Source organism: Pleuronectes platessa, chromosome 20 (genome assembly GCF_947347685.1).
Source record: "Pleuronectes platessa chromosome 20, fPlePla1.1, whole genome shotgun sequence".
NCBI lineage: Eukaryota > Metazoa > Chordata > Actinopteri > Pleuronectiformes > Pleuronectidae > Pleuronectes > Pleuronectes platessa.
The window spans coordinates 17,080,711-17,095,455 of record NC_070645.1 but is presented as its reverse complement, the minus strand read 5'-3'; the positions used below and the strand labels follow the sequence as shown (position 1 = coordinate 17,095,455).

The following is a 14,745-nucleotide window of genomic DNA, read 5'->3' as shown; positions in this document are numbered from 1 at the left end:
TCATCAGGGGGAGAAAAGGTTTAAGTTTGACTTCCAGCTGTTAAACAGCTTTAAGAAAATTATGCAGACAATTGGGTTTTATTTGCAACATGGATAATAAATCATGTTTTTGTATGAAGATTACTACATTTTAATTTGATTCTCCTGAACTTCCCCCTCAGGAAAGAAGATAGATAGATAGATAGATTAGAGTAGTAAGAAGTAGTAGGAAGAGTAGGGTTTATAAATATAAGATCAAAACTATACAAAATATGGAATATTGATAAGGGGGAAGAGACTTCATGAATCCTAATGATCCTGATCAGAAGTTATTCTGCTCGTTGGATTTTCTGAGTTTTCCTACAGACCTTAGATTTGAGCAATAAGACACATTTCAGATATTGTGTCTGGTTTTCTTCTGGATCTTATTTTTATCACATTAACATTAATCTCAGAAGTGGATTTTTATAAGATACAGATATAGGAGTATTTTAAGACCTTGATTGATGAGAAGACGTAGACAATTCGAATGCTGTTTGTCAGGAGCTAAATTTAAAATATGAGAATATAGTCTAAATCTCATATTGATCTTAAATTGAGCTCAGTTATGATTGGGAGAAAAAGGGGGCAACACAAAGAAGATAGCTTTTTTGGAATTTTCCTTTCCTTTGCATTTCTATGCCACGTCTCCAAACCAGTGAGCCACATTTAATCTTGAAATGAGATGTTTGGAAATAACCACAGGACAAAATTCTTAGAAGAGGCCGCTGAACGTCCCAACGACCGAAATCCATCAAAATCAATTTGCCCTGTGCAGGATTTGTGGTTTCTCTCCTCGTGTATCTTTCACTTTCACTGTTTCAGTCAAACGTGAACCACTGTGGCTGGAACAAGGAGCTGATTTGCCATCGTGGCTCCGTTCAGCTGCTCACTAATGTTTCCCTGAGTAGAGAGAGCAGCGTACCAGAGCTTTACAGGAAGTCGTGGCCAAGTCAAGTAATGCGGATTCAGCTGTGGGATGATTAACTACTGCTCTGTGGGAAGGGGCTGTCTTCAATCTGTTCTGGTAAAAGCAATTCATATCAATACAGGGAAGGAGATATCAGGTTACTGTACACACACACACACACACACACACACACACACACACACATATACATGTATGTAGCCTATATGTGCAATGCAGTGATCCACCTCTGTGGCCATGTTGCATTTTATGACACGCAGCAGATGGTCGATTTAAAACTCGGCCTTCGTGCCTCAGCGAGAGTTTCAGTCTCACTTTGGCAAAAGTTAGAGCTCCGACCGAGGGAATGCAGCCAGTCAGGAAAACATAAAATTCCAATTTACCACATGAACCAGTCCAAGGAGATGTCCTCCGACGTTTGACAGTTTTATATTCGGCTGTGTCGTGGCTCCCTTGTTGCCAAGAGCTGCAGAGAAGATGCTGCTGTTTGGTTCCAAAGCTCCACGTTGTCGACCACAGATGAAGCTTCTCTACAGTCTATTGGCTGAATGCTCCTCTTCTTATGGTGTAATAGAAAAACTGAATCTTGCTTTAATAGCATGAAACAAAATATATAAGTTTCAAACAGACTTTTACTGTAGTTTTGTTGTAGCTAAATTCATTAATTCCTGCATTCCCCCTTGTACTTAATGACAGTGCTATTAAACATCCTATTAATATTACAACTGCTCTGGAGCAATTACAGGATCACTCATCCCTGTGGTTGTTTACAGCCGGAATGGAATCAAGTTACAAATTAGCTCCTTCAGATAGCGAGTGTTAATATACGCAGCCTGTCACTACAGAAGCAGAAATGACACAGCAGAGAGTAAATGACGGTGATGCCCGGTCGTGTCGAGCTGCTCGGGTCAACCCTGAGTGTTGTGTCATGTCATGTTGTGGTCCAGGTGAGAGATGCTGAGTCACATGAAGCCTCCACGGCCGCAGAGCTTAGTCACCCTGGAAAAGAATGATCAGCTTGTCTTTACTCACCAAAAATAACCAGACAATACCAGAGTATAACTCCAAACTGGTAACAGACCACCGACCTCAGGGGAGTCAAAGAAGCCTATCCCAATAATAAGCGCTGTAGCTACTCAGACAAAGATAAATATGGTTTTGAGTTGGTAAAAAACCAACTATGCAGATTGGTCTCCACTGTAGTGAAGCAGGAAAGCAACCCTGCATTGTGTTGAATCATTTCTTCTGTTTACTGTCTGCGCAGGAACATAACACATTTAGTGGTCGAACAGTCACAATAAACACAGAACAACATACTACACAAATACCAAAGAAAGAGCGGGCTGGTTCAGCTACTGTGGTTTGAGCCGTCCAATGACTCAACTCTTCAAAACTCTGTCTCACCCGTTCGTAACACGTCTCAATACGATTTCAACATCAACAGAGCACATACTGATATTAATACACAATATTTGTACACAGTGCTTAGCCTGAAAACCCATTGTGGTCCCACCTGCTTCATGGTCAGCCACTGATCTATAGGGCTGACCTATATAGATACATGGATTTGATCATTTACTTGATGATGAATGCACATTTGTCGTTCTTGGAGAAACCAGCAGAGTGTTATTGAGAATCCCTTCTTCCCCCTTGTGTAATCATGGGATCTGTAAGTTTGGAGCACGGCTTCAATCTGTGGCCTGACCACATTCACAGAGTCAGCACATTCTGCCTCATTCCAGCGAAACTCCTCCGAAAGAATCGACTTTCAATGGAAAAGCAGACGTTTGCCCACTCACCCTTAAAACCCATTCTCACAGCAGCAGAGGCCAGACCTCTGTGGGGGGGGGACATGAGTGAGCAGGAGCAAACAGTAATGGTTGGTTTGTGAAAGAAAAGACTGGAATCAGATGGAGGGAGAGTTTGAGCCTCCAAATGAAAATGTGTGGAAGGATCTGGACTCTTTTAGGAGAAGCAGCAACTGGGGTTAGGTTTTAGATAAGGTGAGGAGAGGATTAATTCAAGATGAACTCTGAATCAAGAACTGCACACGACTAAATTAACAGTTATAGGGTGAGGGTTTTTAATTGAGAACATCTCAGACTCCAAGTTTGACATTTTGAGAGATATGTCACTTGCTTGCTCTTTGTATAACATCACCTGACTTCCTCATTTGCTTACATCATAATAACAACTGCTGCTGGTGGTTAATTTATAATTCTTAAATATTGATTACATGTCATTTAGCTGACGTTGTTGTCCAAAGCGACTTACAGTTTTAATTTACTCAACATTTATGAGGGGCCATTTAGGGGTTCAGTATCTTGCCAAGGACACTTCTGCATGCAGATGGCGAAGAGTGGGGTTTAAACCGGCAACCTTCATGTTGGAGAACGCCCACTCTACCCCCTTGGCCACACCGTCAATCTTTAAGATGAAAAGATGAAGAAAGTCCCTTATCTTTTCAGGGAGGATGATTGAGTACTGCAGCCTGTTTTGATAACACCATGGCACAACAGGGGAAACTAAGGTATAATATAAAATGAAATTTAAACAAGCTACACTACTCCGGGTGCCATCTTATTTACGTTGTTTATCTTGTAAACATGGAGGTGGACCTAAAGCATAGTTTTCTACTCTAACATTTGGAGGCTTGATTATCACCCACATGAACATTTACAGCTAAGAGGAGGAAGATGAGGCCTTGCACAGCTCCTGTCTTCTAATCTGTCTCCCCCTCTGACACGGACACACCCTGAACCTGCAGCGATGGACGTGCTGTGGATTCAAATCCTCTGTGATGAATCCAGTGAAATCATCTGCAGATTCAAACTCACTTTACTTACTCACATCCCCCTTACTCAGTTTCACCCTCTGACAACTCCATATGTTTGAGGCAAAACCAAACGTCGGAGGCTCATAAAGCAAAGCTGTTGAGAAACAAACATAAAGATGAACACGTCTGTCAGGGAACAAAGAGCATCTGCGCTGATGGAGGCAGCCGGTCTCTCTTTTTTATTGAGCAGCATTGTGAGCGGTGGCTCAGCTTCACTCGGTGGACGTCCTCCGGAGCCATAACTCTGTCCTCGTGAGAAGCAGAAGACAAAAGCCAGCGAGCAGTGCAGGGGCCGGGCTGACGGTGGGTTGGTGAGTGGTTTTAACGGGCTCTGTAATGGACTGTGGTTGTCTTCTCTGAGCATCTGTTGGACGGGATGGTTTATGGCCCCGTCCTTATTGTGTCTGCAGTGAAGCTCGGAGAGTGGAGGCTCTGAGAGACGAGGCCTCACTTAATGTTTGATCACTTTACTCCCTCGCTGGGGAAGTTACAGCCGCAGCAGTCAGAACTCGGAGCATTTAGAAATCTGTGCAGTTAGTTTCTGTCAACGTTGATCCAGAAGTAACGTTATCAGTTTTTACTGCAAAGAACCAACACGTCCTTGAGCCTGAACAACAACAGATCTTATAGTCTCTAGGATCAATAGGAGCATATTCGGAACTGGCTCGACTATGGCAGCATGTGACCTTCACATCGGATCTTCACCTAACGTCATCTTCCTCCTTTGCTCATGTCATAATTACTACAGCCACTAGAGGTCACCCAAAGATGAAACGTAGCTATGGGTCACAATCATGTAGTGTCTCCATTTCCTTCCACTATCCAGAAATGAAACAATAATATCCTGGATCCAAACACAAACCATCTTTTTTTTCAGCTTCAAAGTAAGTAATAAATCCATAAAAACTGTCCATTTCAAACTAAAAGCCCTAACCCTAACCCATGAAAACACAATAAATAAAAGCATGCAGATAAAATATCAATACTAAATCCTACAGAATATTAACTAACAGCTATAACATAGAAAAAGTAAAACGTCTGCCGTTCTCAATGTTTCCCAAAATACCAAACTGCTTTAAGTTCTCCAACTTTCAGAACAGACTTATTCAAACTATGTTCAGATCCATGAAGCTGATGTATTAACTTGGGGCGGCTGAGTTCATACAGTTAAAAAAAGGTTGAATAATTGAAATGCAAACGTCAGACGTGAGTTGGAGCCCGAGCTAAATCTTTTGCAAACCGATCACACAACATTATAAATCATAAACTGTACGACACACAGAGAGACTCTTCTGCAGACTTCACACATTCACTCTGCTCAGCTCTGTGATTTACTCTGCACTCTGCTACACGGGTCTCAACTAATGCAACATCTAATATCTCCACAAGTGACACTTTAATCTGGTGGGACCTCTGGCTTGTGACTCTACTGTATAAATCTGGGATGCACTGTACAGCAGTGGACCCACAACATAAGTTACAGCCCCTGGAACGTCTGTGTACTCTGTGTATTTATACCACAGGGTCCCATCAGACTTTTAGATTTATATAACTTGTTCCACAATCTGAAATTGACTCAAATTAAGTTTTTAGTTATTTTTAAATCGAATAAAACACAGCCTGATGATATTAACACCTGCAGAACTGTCGTCTGCCAGATCTGCCTTCCCATCTGCCAGGATGTCACAATTACTGATGTTATATATATATATAAACACGCCTCCATTACTTTCACACTGCTGTGAGGGAGCCACCACAGGTGCTTCACAACACCAGGATTTACTGCTTCGTATAAAACTGTCAAGTGCAGATAATGACCTCCCCCTGACTGCTCTGGCATCCCTGAATGTGAAGTGATGAGCTGTGTTAAGAAGCCGCTGCTCACTTGTTATGTTTTACTCTTTCTTGCATCCTTTTCACCATGTATATCTGTTTTCAGTGTTTTCAAGCAACTCAGTAAATCAGATGTGGTGTTTGTTGTTTTTACTCTTTCCAATAAAATCTTTAAAACAATTTTGTGGTTTTCCTTTCTAAGAAGCATAATGATAATGGACTTGTTTGTTGCATGATGGAACCATAGCAGCTCTGATGAGTATCAATGGAATAAGAAACTATCACATCAGAAAAGTTACTCACACACATTATTGTGCAGAGCAGAGGAAAACTCAAGATACTTTGTTTGTCTTGTCTTGTCATGGTTATTTCTGAAAAGGGAGACAGTGAATTCTATCTTTAGAATATGAGATTTCAACATAGCAACATGCTGTGTTATCCAACTAAAAAATAAGTCAACCAAATACATCTGAGCCTCTGAGGGGTTAATGGGGAGAACTGGTCTGGACCCATGTTCTGGGTAAACAAAGTAAACCAATGTCAAGTGTGCTGCATATCTTTGACTGCGGTGACACATTCCTTTATAGACTGTACTCACCTTATCACAGGTAGAGAACAGACCACAGTTCTAATCAAATTCAGTTTAACACAACATAACACTGACAAACACACACTGATGCAAACACACACCTGATCTTTATCACCTCTGCTAATGCTCCACCCAGTGTTCAAAATACAGTATTGCACGTGGTCGCCTGTGTTCGACATAACTATTAAATTAAATTAAAGCAGAAATCATAATATGGCCCCAACAAAGTAGATTATACTATACATATGAGCCATGACAATTTGTTCCTGGCAAAACTTCAACTGTTCGCTGAAGACTCCATATGTTGAATAAGACATTGTTATAAGTTAAACAAACCTATGTCCACACCGATGAGCACAATGGTTTCATAGTGAAGTGGTTAGCACGTCTGCTTTACACGCAGAAGATCCTGGGTTCAAGCCCCAGTGAAACCATTCTTCTGCTGTTGCACAGAACCAGTTTCACCAGTGTCCTTTTCTTCAAGTGCAAATTATTATCATATAAACAATACTTATCTTTCTCCCGCTGCAATAATGCATTGACACCATCGACGCCGTGATCACCTCACGTGCTGGTGTGAACACTTTGAATTCTGAACACAAGCGCGCCCCCTGGAGGAAGAAACACAAACCAAGTTTTGAAAGCTTGCCGTACACCTCCAGCCCGGCAGGGGGAGCATCTGTGTTTTCATATCGCTGCACGTCTGTTTTCAAAATAGTGGGAAAAGAAGATCTCCCCTCAGCTGAGGAAAATGGCCGACGTAGAAATGGACATCGCGTCCAGCAGAATGAATAATGGCAACGAGCACGTGTAAGTGACTTTATTCAAGATGAAACATCCGTTAGATCGGGACACGAGCTCATGTCCGCTCCTCGCGTGCGGGGGAAGTGTTTTGTTGGTCGGGAACGCGGCGGCTGAGCCGCAGCTTCACGTTGTTACCGGAGCTAGCCGAACTACACACCAGCCACAGGCTAACGCTGCTAGCTAACCTGCTAACGCTCTGTGGCTCACACCGCGTCAAGTGTAGCTAAACAAGCAGCGGGCACGAACACGTGAACTGAGGGGGGTCGTGTGTTTACCTTTGCGTTCCACCTGTCGGGCCACACGTGGTCGAACTGTGTGGCGCCGCACCTGCGACCCTGGGACTCGGGTTAGCATGGCTAGCAAGAGGGGGTAGCCTGTTAGCTCCCAGTTCGCTAGGAGCGGTTAGCACCCAAGCTAATGAGTGGAGATCGTGTTGGCGGTGTATCTCAGAGGGGAAGGGGGACGAGGGAAGTGCACCTGCGGACACATGGTCGACTTTAACGCTTTAATAAACACGTGTACGTCACTGGCCATTGTTCTTAGAATGCACGATTCTGCACTTTTCTAGGTACATCGAGCAAATAACGTAGAAACTATTTACTCTTTTGGAGAACTACAGGTTATTCCAAACGTGGGTGTAGTGTTAACAACAGATTGGTTTCACTCTATATTAGCATTAGCACGAGAAGAATCGCGGTTGCAAAGGCGATTTCATGCTTAGAAATATGAAATCCACAGATATTTGTTCTGTCCGTAACTCTGTTTGATTAATGGCGGTTTCCCCTACAACCTGGCAACCAAATCTCCCCGGTGCCCTGGTTGCTATTTGTTACTGGTGATGAGGAGGCACAACAAGGATGAAGCAGCCTCCAGGCTTCATGTCCTCAGTATGTTGACAAGCTAAAGACATCCGTGTAAATCAGTGCTGCTTCTGCTGCCAGTGATACTGATCATCCCTGTTTCCCACAATACGCGCTGAGAAGTTTAGATGTTTGGTTTTCTTCACCAAATGGTCCAACATCCAAAAACAATCACGTTCACATCACACAGATCATGTGTTTTCTCAATTCAACACGTTTGATCTATTTTTATATTATGGTTGATTGGTTTTAATTAACTCAAGTGTCTTGTTGTTTCAGCACCAACATTGAGGACTGTTCACCGTCAAACCGGAAGCCGGATCTGGAAAGCCAGGAAAAAAGTGGAAATGAGGACAGTGGAGAGATGTCTGAGGAAGAAGAAGGAGAAGAAGAAGAAGAAGAGGGGGAAGAGGTAAGGATGAATAACAGCTGACGTCATGAGTATGACTTCAACTCTTTCATTATAAATTCAAGTCAACAAAACATTTTGTTAATTTAATTTTCCAAGTTTTTCTCTGGGAAAATAAAGATGGAATTTGAAATAGTTAAACTCCATTATTAAATGTTCTTGTTTCATCATCTTCACTAATACTGTGAACTACGGTTTTATACACACAATCTGGATGAGTACAACCTCATAAACCTGAAGAAAACACATCTAAAATGTTGAATACTGTGATGATCTGACACCTGAATCAACTGATAAGCTGATATATTGTCTAATCTCAGGGAGAAGCAGAAACTAACGGTGAGAAGACGGTGGAGGGGCCCAAACATCACAGCAGCAGCAGCGGTAAACACAAGAAGAAAAAACACAAGCATCGTAGCAAGCACAAAAAGCACAAACACACCTTTGACGAGGACAAGGACCGCAAACGCAGACATCGTCATAAACACAGGAAACACAAGCGCAAAGAGGGCGCCTCTCCCTCTGCTGCTGTTCTCTTATCTGCCTCCTCCAGCCATAAAATAGTGGAATCCTCTCCCTCCTCTGGAAATCCGAGTCTAGACGACAGAGCCTTGCTGGAGGATTTGGAGAAACAGAGAGCGATGATCAAAGCTGAGCTTGACAGCCAGTTGATGGAGGGCAAGGTTCAGTCCGGCATGGGCTTGATCCTTCAGGGGTATAACTCTGGATCAGAGGAGGACGGAGAAGCCAGGGTGAGAAATGGAGAGCAGCGTCAAAGGGGCAGTACAGGCAAACCCATATCTCCCAGAGGAGGAAAAGGTGGGAAATCGAGACGGGACTCAATCGAGGGCAGTAAGTCCAGCACCAAGCGTCGCAGCAGGTCAGCGGACAGGCCTGCTAAGGAGTCCAAGCAGGACAAGGTGACCAAAAGCACCAAGGACACAGGGGGAAAGGACAGAGGCCGTGGCAGAAGCAGGTCTAAAGACAGAAAGCGTTCGGACAGCACCGATAGGTCCAAGGAGAGAAAGAAGTCCAGCTCTCCCTCGACGTGGAGAGGAGAGGAGAAAGGCGGCCGCACTGATAAACGTTCCTCTCCTCAGCGGGAAGACAGATTGAACCCGGAAAGACCAACCCGACGGTCCAGGTCACCAGGACGAGAGCGGCCGGGTCGCCCCGATGCCGACCGGGACAAGCGGCCGGCCAAGTCTCCATCCAAGGACGCTTCATCGGGGAAAGAGAACCGCTCACCTTACAGACGAGGACCTCAGAGCCCCGCGAGGAAACGCAGTCCGTCCCCTCGCCAGAGAGACGCCCGCCAGCCCTCGGCGAGTGCCGTGGACAGGACGTCCAAACAGAGCAGCTCTCCATCCAGAGTAAGGTCCCCACCCAGGAGAGGCCGCAGTCGTTCACCAGATCTGAGGAGGAGGGACATCGACAGGCAGGAGTCACCGTTAAGGTTGGTGACCAGAGCTGGTTTGACTTGCTGTTATACAAGGTTTTGTGAAATAACAAATTTAATAAAGACACCGATTAAGTATTAAAAATAGAAGATTAAAAACAAAAGATGCCTTATTTGAAAACTCATTGGAAGTCAGTTTTTTATGTAATTTATCTGCATCACAAATGTTTGGTTTAAGTGTAGAGTGTCCGATTCAACCCATCGGTCCACGTCTCTTATGTTTGTGCAGGAAACGCGTGCGGCCAGATGTCGGGCCGGGTCGGGACCGGTCACGAGAGACGAGCCCTCGAGCTCCGGCTCGCCGCAGGATGAGTCGCTCGCCTCTGAGACGAAGATCCCTGTCCCCACGAAGACGAGACCGCTCTTCCCCTCGCCGACGGAGCAGGTCTCCGCTGGCTTACAGGTGACGGCCCATTTCACAATGTAGTTTATCTAATGTTTGTTATATAAGGCTGTTGTAATCTGACTTCTATGAGATAATGAACTTTCTCTCCCTGACGTCTCGTCCCCACAGGGCTGGAGACAGAGACCGGTATGGTCGGCCCAGACAGTACCGGCGCTCGATGTCACGTGATCGGGATCGAAGGAGGCGGCGCAGCAGAGATGAAGACAAGTTCAAGGGGAGTCTGTCCGAGGGGATGAAGATCGACAAGGAGTCCTCCGGGGAAGAAGTGTGAGTAGAAGAAGATATCTGAGTTTACATGTGAAGGAAACGAACAAAATAATCTTTATATTTCCTGCTACTTCCCACCACACTTAAAGTCAATTGAGTTTGTTAATGCCAAATGTTTTTTACATCAGATTCTTTGATGGATTAATGTTTCAGTACAATCTTTGTGTTTCCAGCCTGGAAGACTTTGACGGGGAAGAAGTCGATGAAGAAGCTCTGATCGAACAGCGTCGCCAGCAGCGTCTGGCCATCGTCCAGGTCTGTGCACGATTCTTCTGAACTAGATCTAACGGTTTGGTAAATGCCATCCAGTAAAGTAGTGAAATCTTATCGTCTCTTTGTCCGCAACATTTTACAGAAATACAAATTGGGGAACGATGACAGCAACATGGTGTCGGAGCCCAGCAGCCCCCAGAGCAGCACACGCAGCCGCTCGCCCTCGCCCGACGACATCCTGGAGCGGGTCGCTGCCGACGTGAAGGAGTATGAACTCGAGAATCTCGACACCTTCGAGGACAACATCAAAGCCAAGCACAACCTCATCGCCCAGGAGAAAGACGGTAAATGTCCTGCTCAGCATCGACACGTGTGTTGGCGTACAAGGCCAACTGAATGAACCGCACCATTCCACGTGTGCTCTGTAGTTAAACCGCAGCTGACCACATGTAATGGTGATATTTGTGAAGGCTTGAGGCCTAATGTGACCAAAAATTATCCCTCTTTGATATTGGAATCGCAAGTTCTCAATGCTCTCACAATCAAGTTCTCTCCAGTTCCATCACAACGACTTCAGCAGAAACGGCCGAAGAAGTTTACAAACGTGAACATCGACTGGTATTTATTCTCTTGACCCATAAACGTGCAGCAATACTGGTTCCTCCCTGCAGTTGAGTAAAATCTGGCACTTTTGTGATTGTGATACAAACTGGTCCAAAGATACCAGTGTAGAAAACAAACAACAACAAAAAATGAAGTGGTGTGATTTGTGTAGGAACCACAGAGTTGTGTGATGCAGGGGTTTTTAATTTTGTTTCTTTCTGTCATGTGTTCATTCAGTTGCTGGCTTGTAATCCAAAGCCTGGGTGTGTCTGCAGCACCTGCAGCATGTTTTGATCTCTGCAGAGTATGTGAATCAAACACATGTTCCAGATATTCAGTTTTACAACAGCGTGAGCAACGAGCAAACCCATCATGTGGTGTTTTACTGGTTTCCTTTGTTCCAGGAGCCAATCCAAAGAAGCCTTCCGCCCCCGACATGTTCACAGAGTCAGACGACATGTTTGCTGCGGACTTTGATGTGAGTCTTACAACTTGTTCCTCTGCATTTTATCGTCTGTTTTACTGGCCTGGTCTCGAGGTTTAGAGAAGAGAGACAAATAAAAGGACCGGCTGACTTGATGTTTGTTTCTGCAGAATGCCAGGATGAGAGCAGCCGGCGTAGGGAAGGACTTCAAGGAGAACCCCAACCTCAGGGACAACTGGACAGATGCTGAGGGTTACTACCGTAAGTGATGCCTCTCGAATTCTACGACTGAATCAGGGGAAACATCTATGAATGCTTGGTTGAGGTTGTGGCAACGTACGTGCCTCCTGTCTAGACTTTTCAATATAATGATATTCTGAGTTTACTTTATCTTTTTGTTATTTAGGGGTGAACATCGGGGAGACGCTGGACAAGCGCTATGACGTGTACGGTTACACGGGCCAGGGCGTGTTCAGCAACGTGATCAGAGCCAGGGACACGGCAAGGGCCGGCCAGGAGGTGGCAGTCAAGATCATACGAAACAACGAGCTCATGTAAGTGAAACAAGGAGGTGCTTAGACATGCAGCTCTTTCTTTGACTGGATTTGCATTGATGCTCAACATGTATGATGTTTTTTCCGTGAACAGGCAGAAGACGGGTTTGAAGGAGTTAGAATTCCTCAAGAGGCTGAACGACGCAGATCCTGACGACAAGTTCCACTGCCTCCGTCTCTTCAGACACTTCTACCACAAGCAGCATCTGTGTCTGGTGTTCGAGCCTCTCAGGTACTGAAAGAGGAAACACACCCTCCTTCCTCTCAGTCTGTGCCTCATGTGGAACATTCACACAATGGTCCTGCTTGATAACAACCTTCTGAATTCTGTGTTCCATAGTATGAATTTACGAGAGGTGCTGAAGAAATATGGCAAAGATGTGGGGCTCCATATCAAGGCCGTGCGCTCCTATAGCCAGCAGCTCTTCTTGGCGCTCAAGCTGCTCAAACGATGCAACCTCCTCCACGCTGACATCAAGCCGGACAACATCCTGGTAGGATTTTAAATTCTCAAGATAGATTCTCAAATGATGAACAAGGGATGTTCCGATCGACTTATCTCCTTATTGATTGAATGGAAATTGAAATTTAGACGATTCAACCGGTCTGAACTTTGCAGAATTTAACCAGGATTCCAGCTAATTGAACTAATTGTTCATTTTCCTAATCTGTACTGATGTTTGTCTGTTTTTACAAGGTGAATGAGTCAAAGACCATCCTGAAGCTCTGTGACTTCGGCTCTGCTTCCCACGTCGCAGACAACGACATCACACCGTACCTGGTCAGCAGGTTCTACCGAGCGCCAGAAATCAGTAGGTTTCATTATTTCTATAAATCACTGATCTCACGATTGTAAAAGCCTGAACCTGCCTCACAGTTTGTTTCTGTTACAGTCATCGGGAAGCCGTACGACTACGGCATCGACATGTGGTCGGTCGGCTGCACCCTGACCGAGCTGTACAGCGGCAAAATCCTGTTTCCTGGATCTTCCAACAATCACATGATCAAACTGGCGATGGACCTGAAGGGCAAGATGCCCAACAAGGTTGAAATTTCATCATTTCATTTCAGCTCCTTTTTTAGATGTCTGTCCAGGAAGTGATGACTGATGCAATGATGTGGTTTTGTCTCCTCAGATGATCCGTAAAGGTGTCTTCAAAGACCAGCACTTCGACCAGAACTTGAACTTCCTCTACATTGAAGTCGACAAAGTAACAGAAAGGGTAAGTGTTCACACTCCTTTCTACAAAATCAAAACTTCAAATCTGACAATTACGTATCTAACATGTTCTGTATCTATTTATTAATATCATCTCCTTTTATTTCCCGGCACCACCAGGAAAAGGTGACGGTGATGAGCACCATCAACCCCACCAAAGACCTGCTGGCGGACATGATCGGAGGCCAGCGTCTGCCTGAGGACCAGAGGAAGAAGGTGATGCAGCTGAAGGACCTGCTGGACTCCACCCTGATGCTGGACCCGGCCAAACGCATCAGCATCAACCAGGCTCTGCAGCACCCCTTCATCCAGGAGAAGATCTAACGCCCTGAACGCCACACACAGACTCCCAGAGCCGGCGGAGAGAAACAACCACTAAACCAGCTCTGACAGGGACTCTGCCGCCGGCCCACAGACGTCTGCTCAGAACCTCCCGGATGTTATTGTTCTTCCTCGTGGATCCACAATTCTGTTTTATTGTAAATAAAAAAAATCATTGAAATGGTTAGCCCACAAAAACATTGATTTTTCTTCCCTTCACAAATGCAGTCACGGAGTTTTTTTTATTTAACTGGCATCGGAGTGAAAACTGTTCAAAAAGAAGAATTATAATTCCTGTAAATACCGCTGTGTCTATTGCATTAACAATCTGAAGCAGAAGACGGCTGAGTTTTGTCATAGTTGCAGACATCTAAGTACATCGTTCTTTTTTTAACCACATTGCTCATTGTGGGGCGATGCATGCTTTTGAATGTGCACCCTTTGTGCTCTAGATTCCTGTGGTGCAGGCCTGTGTAAATGCTCTGTCTGTGCATCAGTGTCCCACATGTGACGGCCACTCCCCCCTCGACTCCCTCTTCCCCCCCAAGTATCCAGACCTTGAGGTCTGCGCTGAAGGAATAGATACCTACTATGTACTCCTTACGACTTTTTTCTTTTGTATCATTTCAATGCAGATAGTCATTGTTTTCTGTTGCTGGATGTTTCTGTGTTTTTTCTGTTATTTGACCCTCCTCCCCCTCCAGCTCTCTGGCTCGGCCCCGGCTCTTAAGGCTCTCACATTCAAGTGCCTCCTGTTTGAGCCTCGTGTGTTCACACACCGAAACATTGCTGGCCTGTTGAAGCCACACCTCCTCTCCACTGCTGTAAATAGCCCATATAGTTACTGTCAATTTTCATGTATGATTAATTTGTCTTTTTTTCCCCCCATTTAAGTGGTTAAAAAACAATTGTGATTTCAATAAAGAATAGTTGTGGAAACGCTGCTGAAAGAGCACCTTCAATATAAGATGTTTTTTAGTAATAAAATGTTTCCTATTGTAA

The 14,745-nt window shown here is 44.7% G+C and overlaps 1 protein-coding gene and 1 non-coding gene across 2 annotated transcripts; both read left to right on the top strand.

Annotated features, from left to right (window-relative positions):
* The first annotated feature begins 6,565 nt into the window (after window positions 1-6,565).
* trnav-uac (transfer RNA valine (anticodon UAC)) lies at window positions 6,566-6,638 on the top strand. Its single transcript has one exon. It is a non-coding gene; the product is annotated as a tRNA-Val (tRNA).
* Window positions 6,639-6,887: 249 nt separating this feature from the next.
* On the top strand, window positions 6,888-14,745 carry prpf4bb (pre-mRNA processing factor 4Bb). The gene is made up of 16 exons (XM_053412157.1): window positions 6,888-7,014; window positions 8,148-8,280; window positions 8,598-9,733; window positions 9,966-10,139; window positions 10,251-10,409; window positions 10,583-10,664; window positions 10,765-10,966; window positions 11,630-11,703; window positions 11,820-11,910; window positions 12,056-12,203; window positions 12,298-12,435; window positions 12,544-12,697; window positions 12,901-13,015; window positions 13,097-13,248; window positions 13,340-13,426; window positions 13,543-14,745. The coding sequence occupies exons 1-16, from the start codon at window positions 6,956-6,958 to the stop codon at window positions 13,744-13,746; spliced, it is 3,108 nt and encodes a 1,035-aa protein (XP_053268132.1). The 5' UTR covers window positions 6,888-6,955; the 3' UTR covers window positions 13,747-14,745.

Excerpts from the sequence above, each read along its gene's own strand:
- prpf4bb (XM_053412157.1), top strand. The coding sequence starts at position 6,956 with ATGGCCGACGTAGAAATGGACATCGCGTCCAGCAGAATGAATAATGGC. Across the intron at positions 9,734-9,965 it reads AGGCAGGAGTCACCGTTAAG|GAAACGCGTGCGGCCAGATG; the intron begins GTTGGTGACCAG and ends ATGTTTGTGCAG. Across the intron at positions 12,436-12,543 it reads CTGGTGTTCGAGCCTCTCAG|TATGAATTTACGAGAGGTGC; the intron begins GTACTGAAAGAG and ends TGTGTTCCATAG.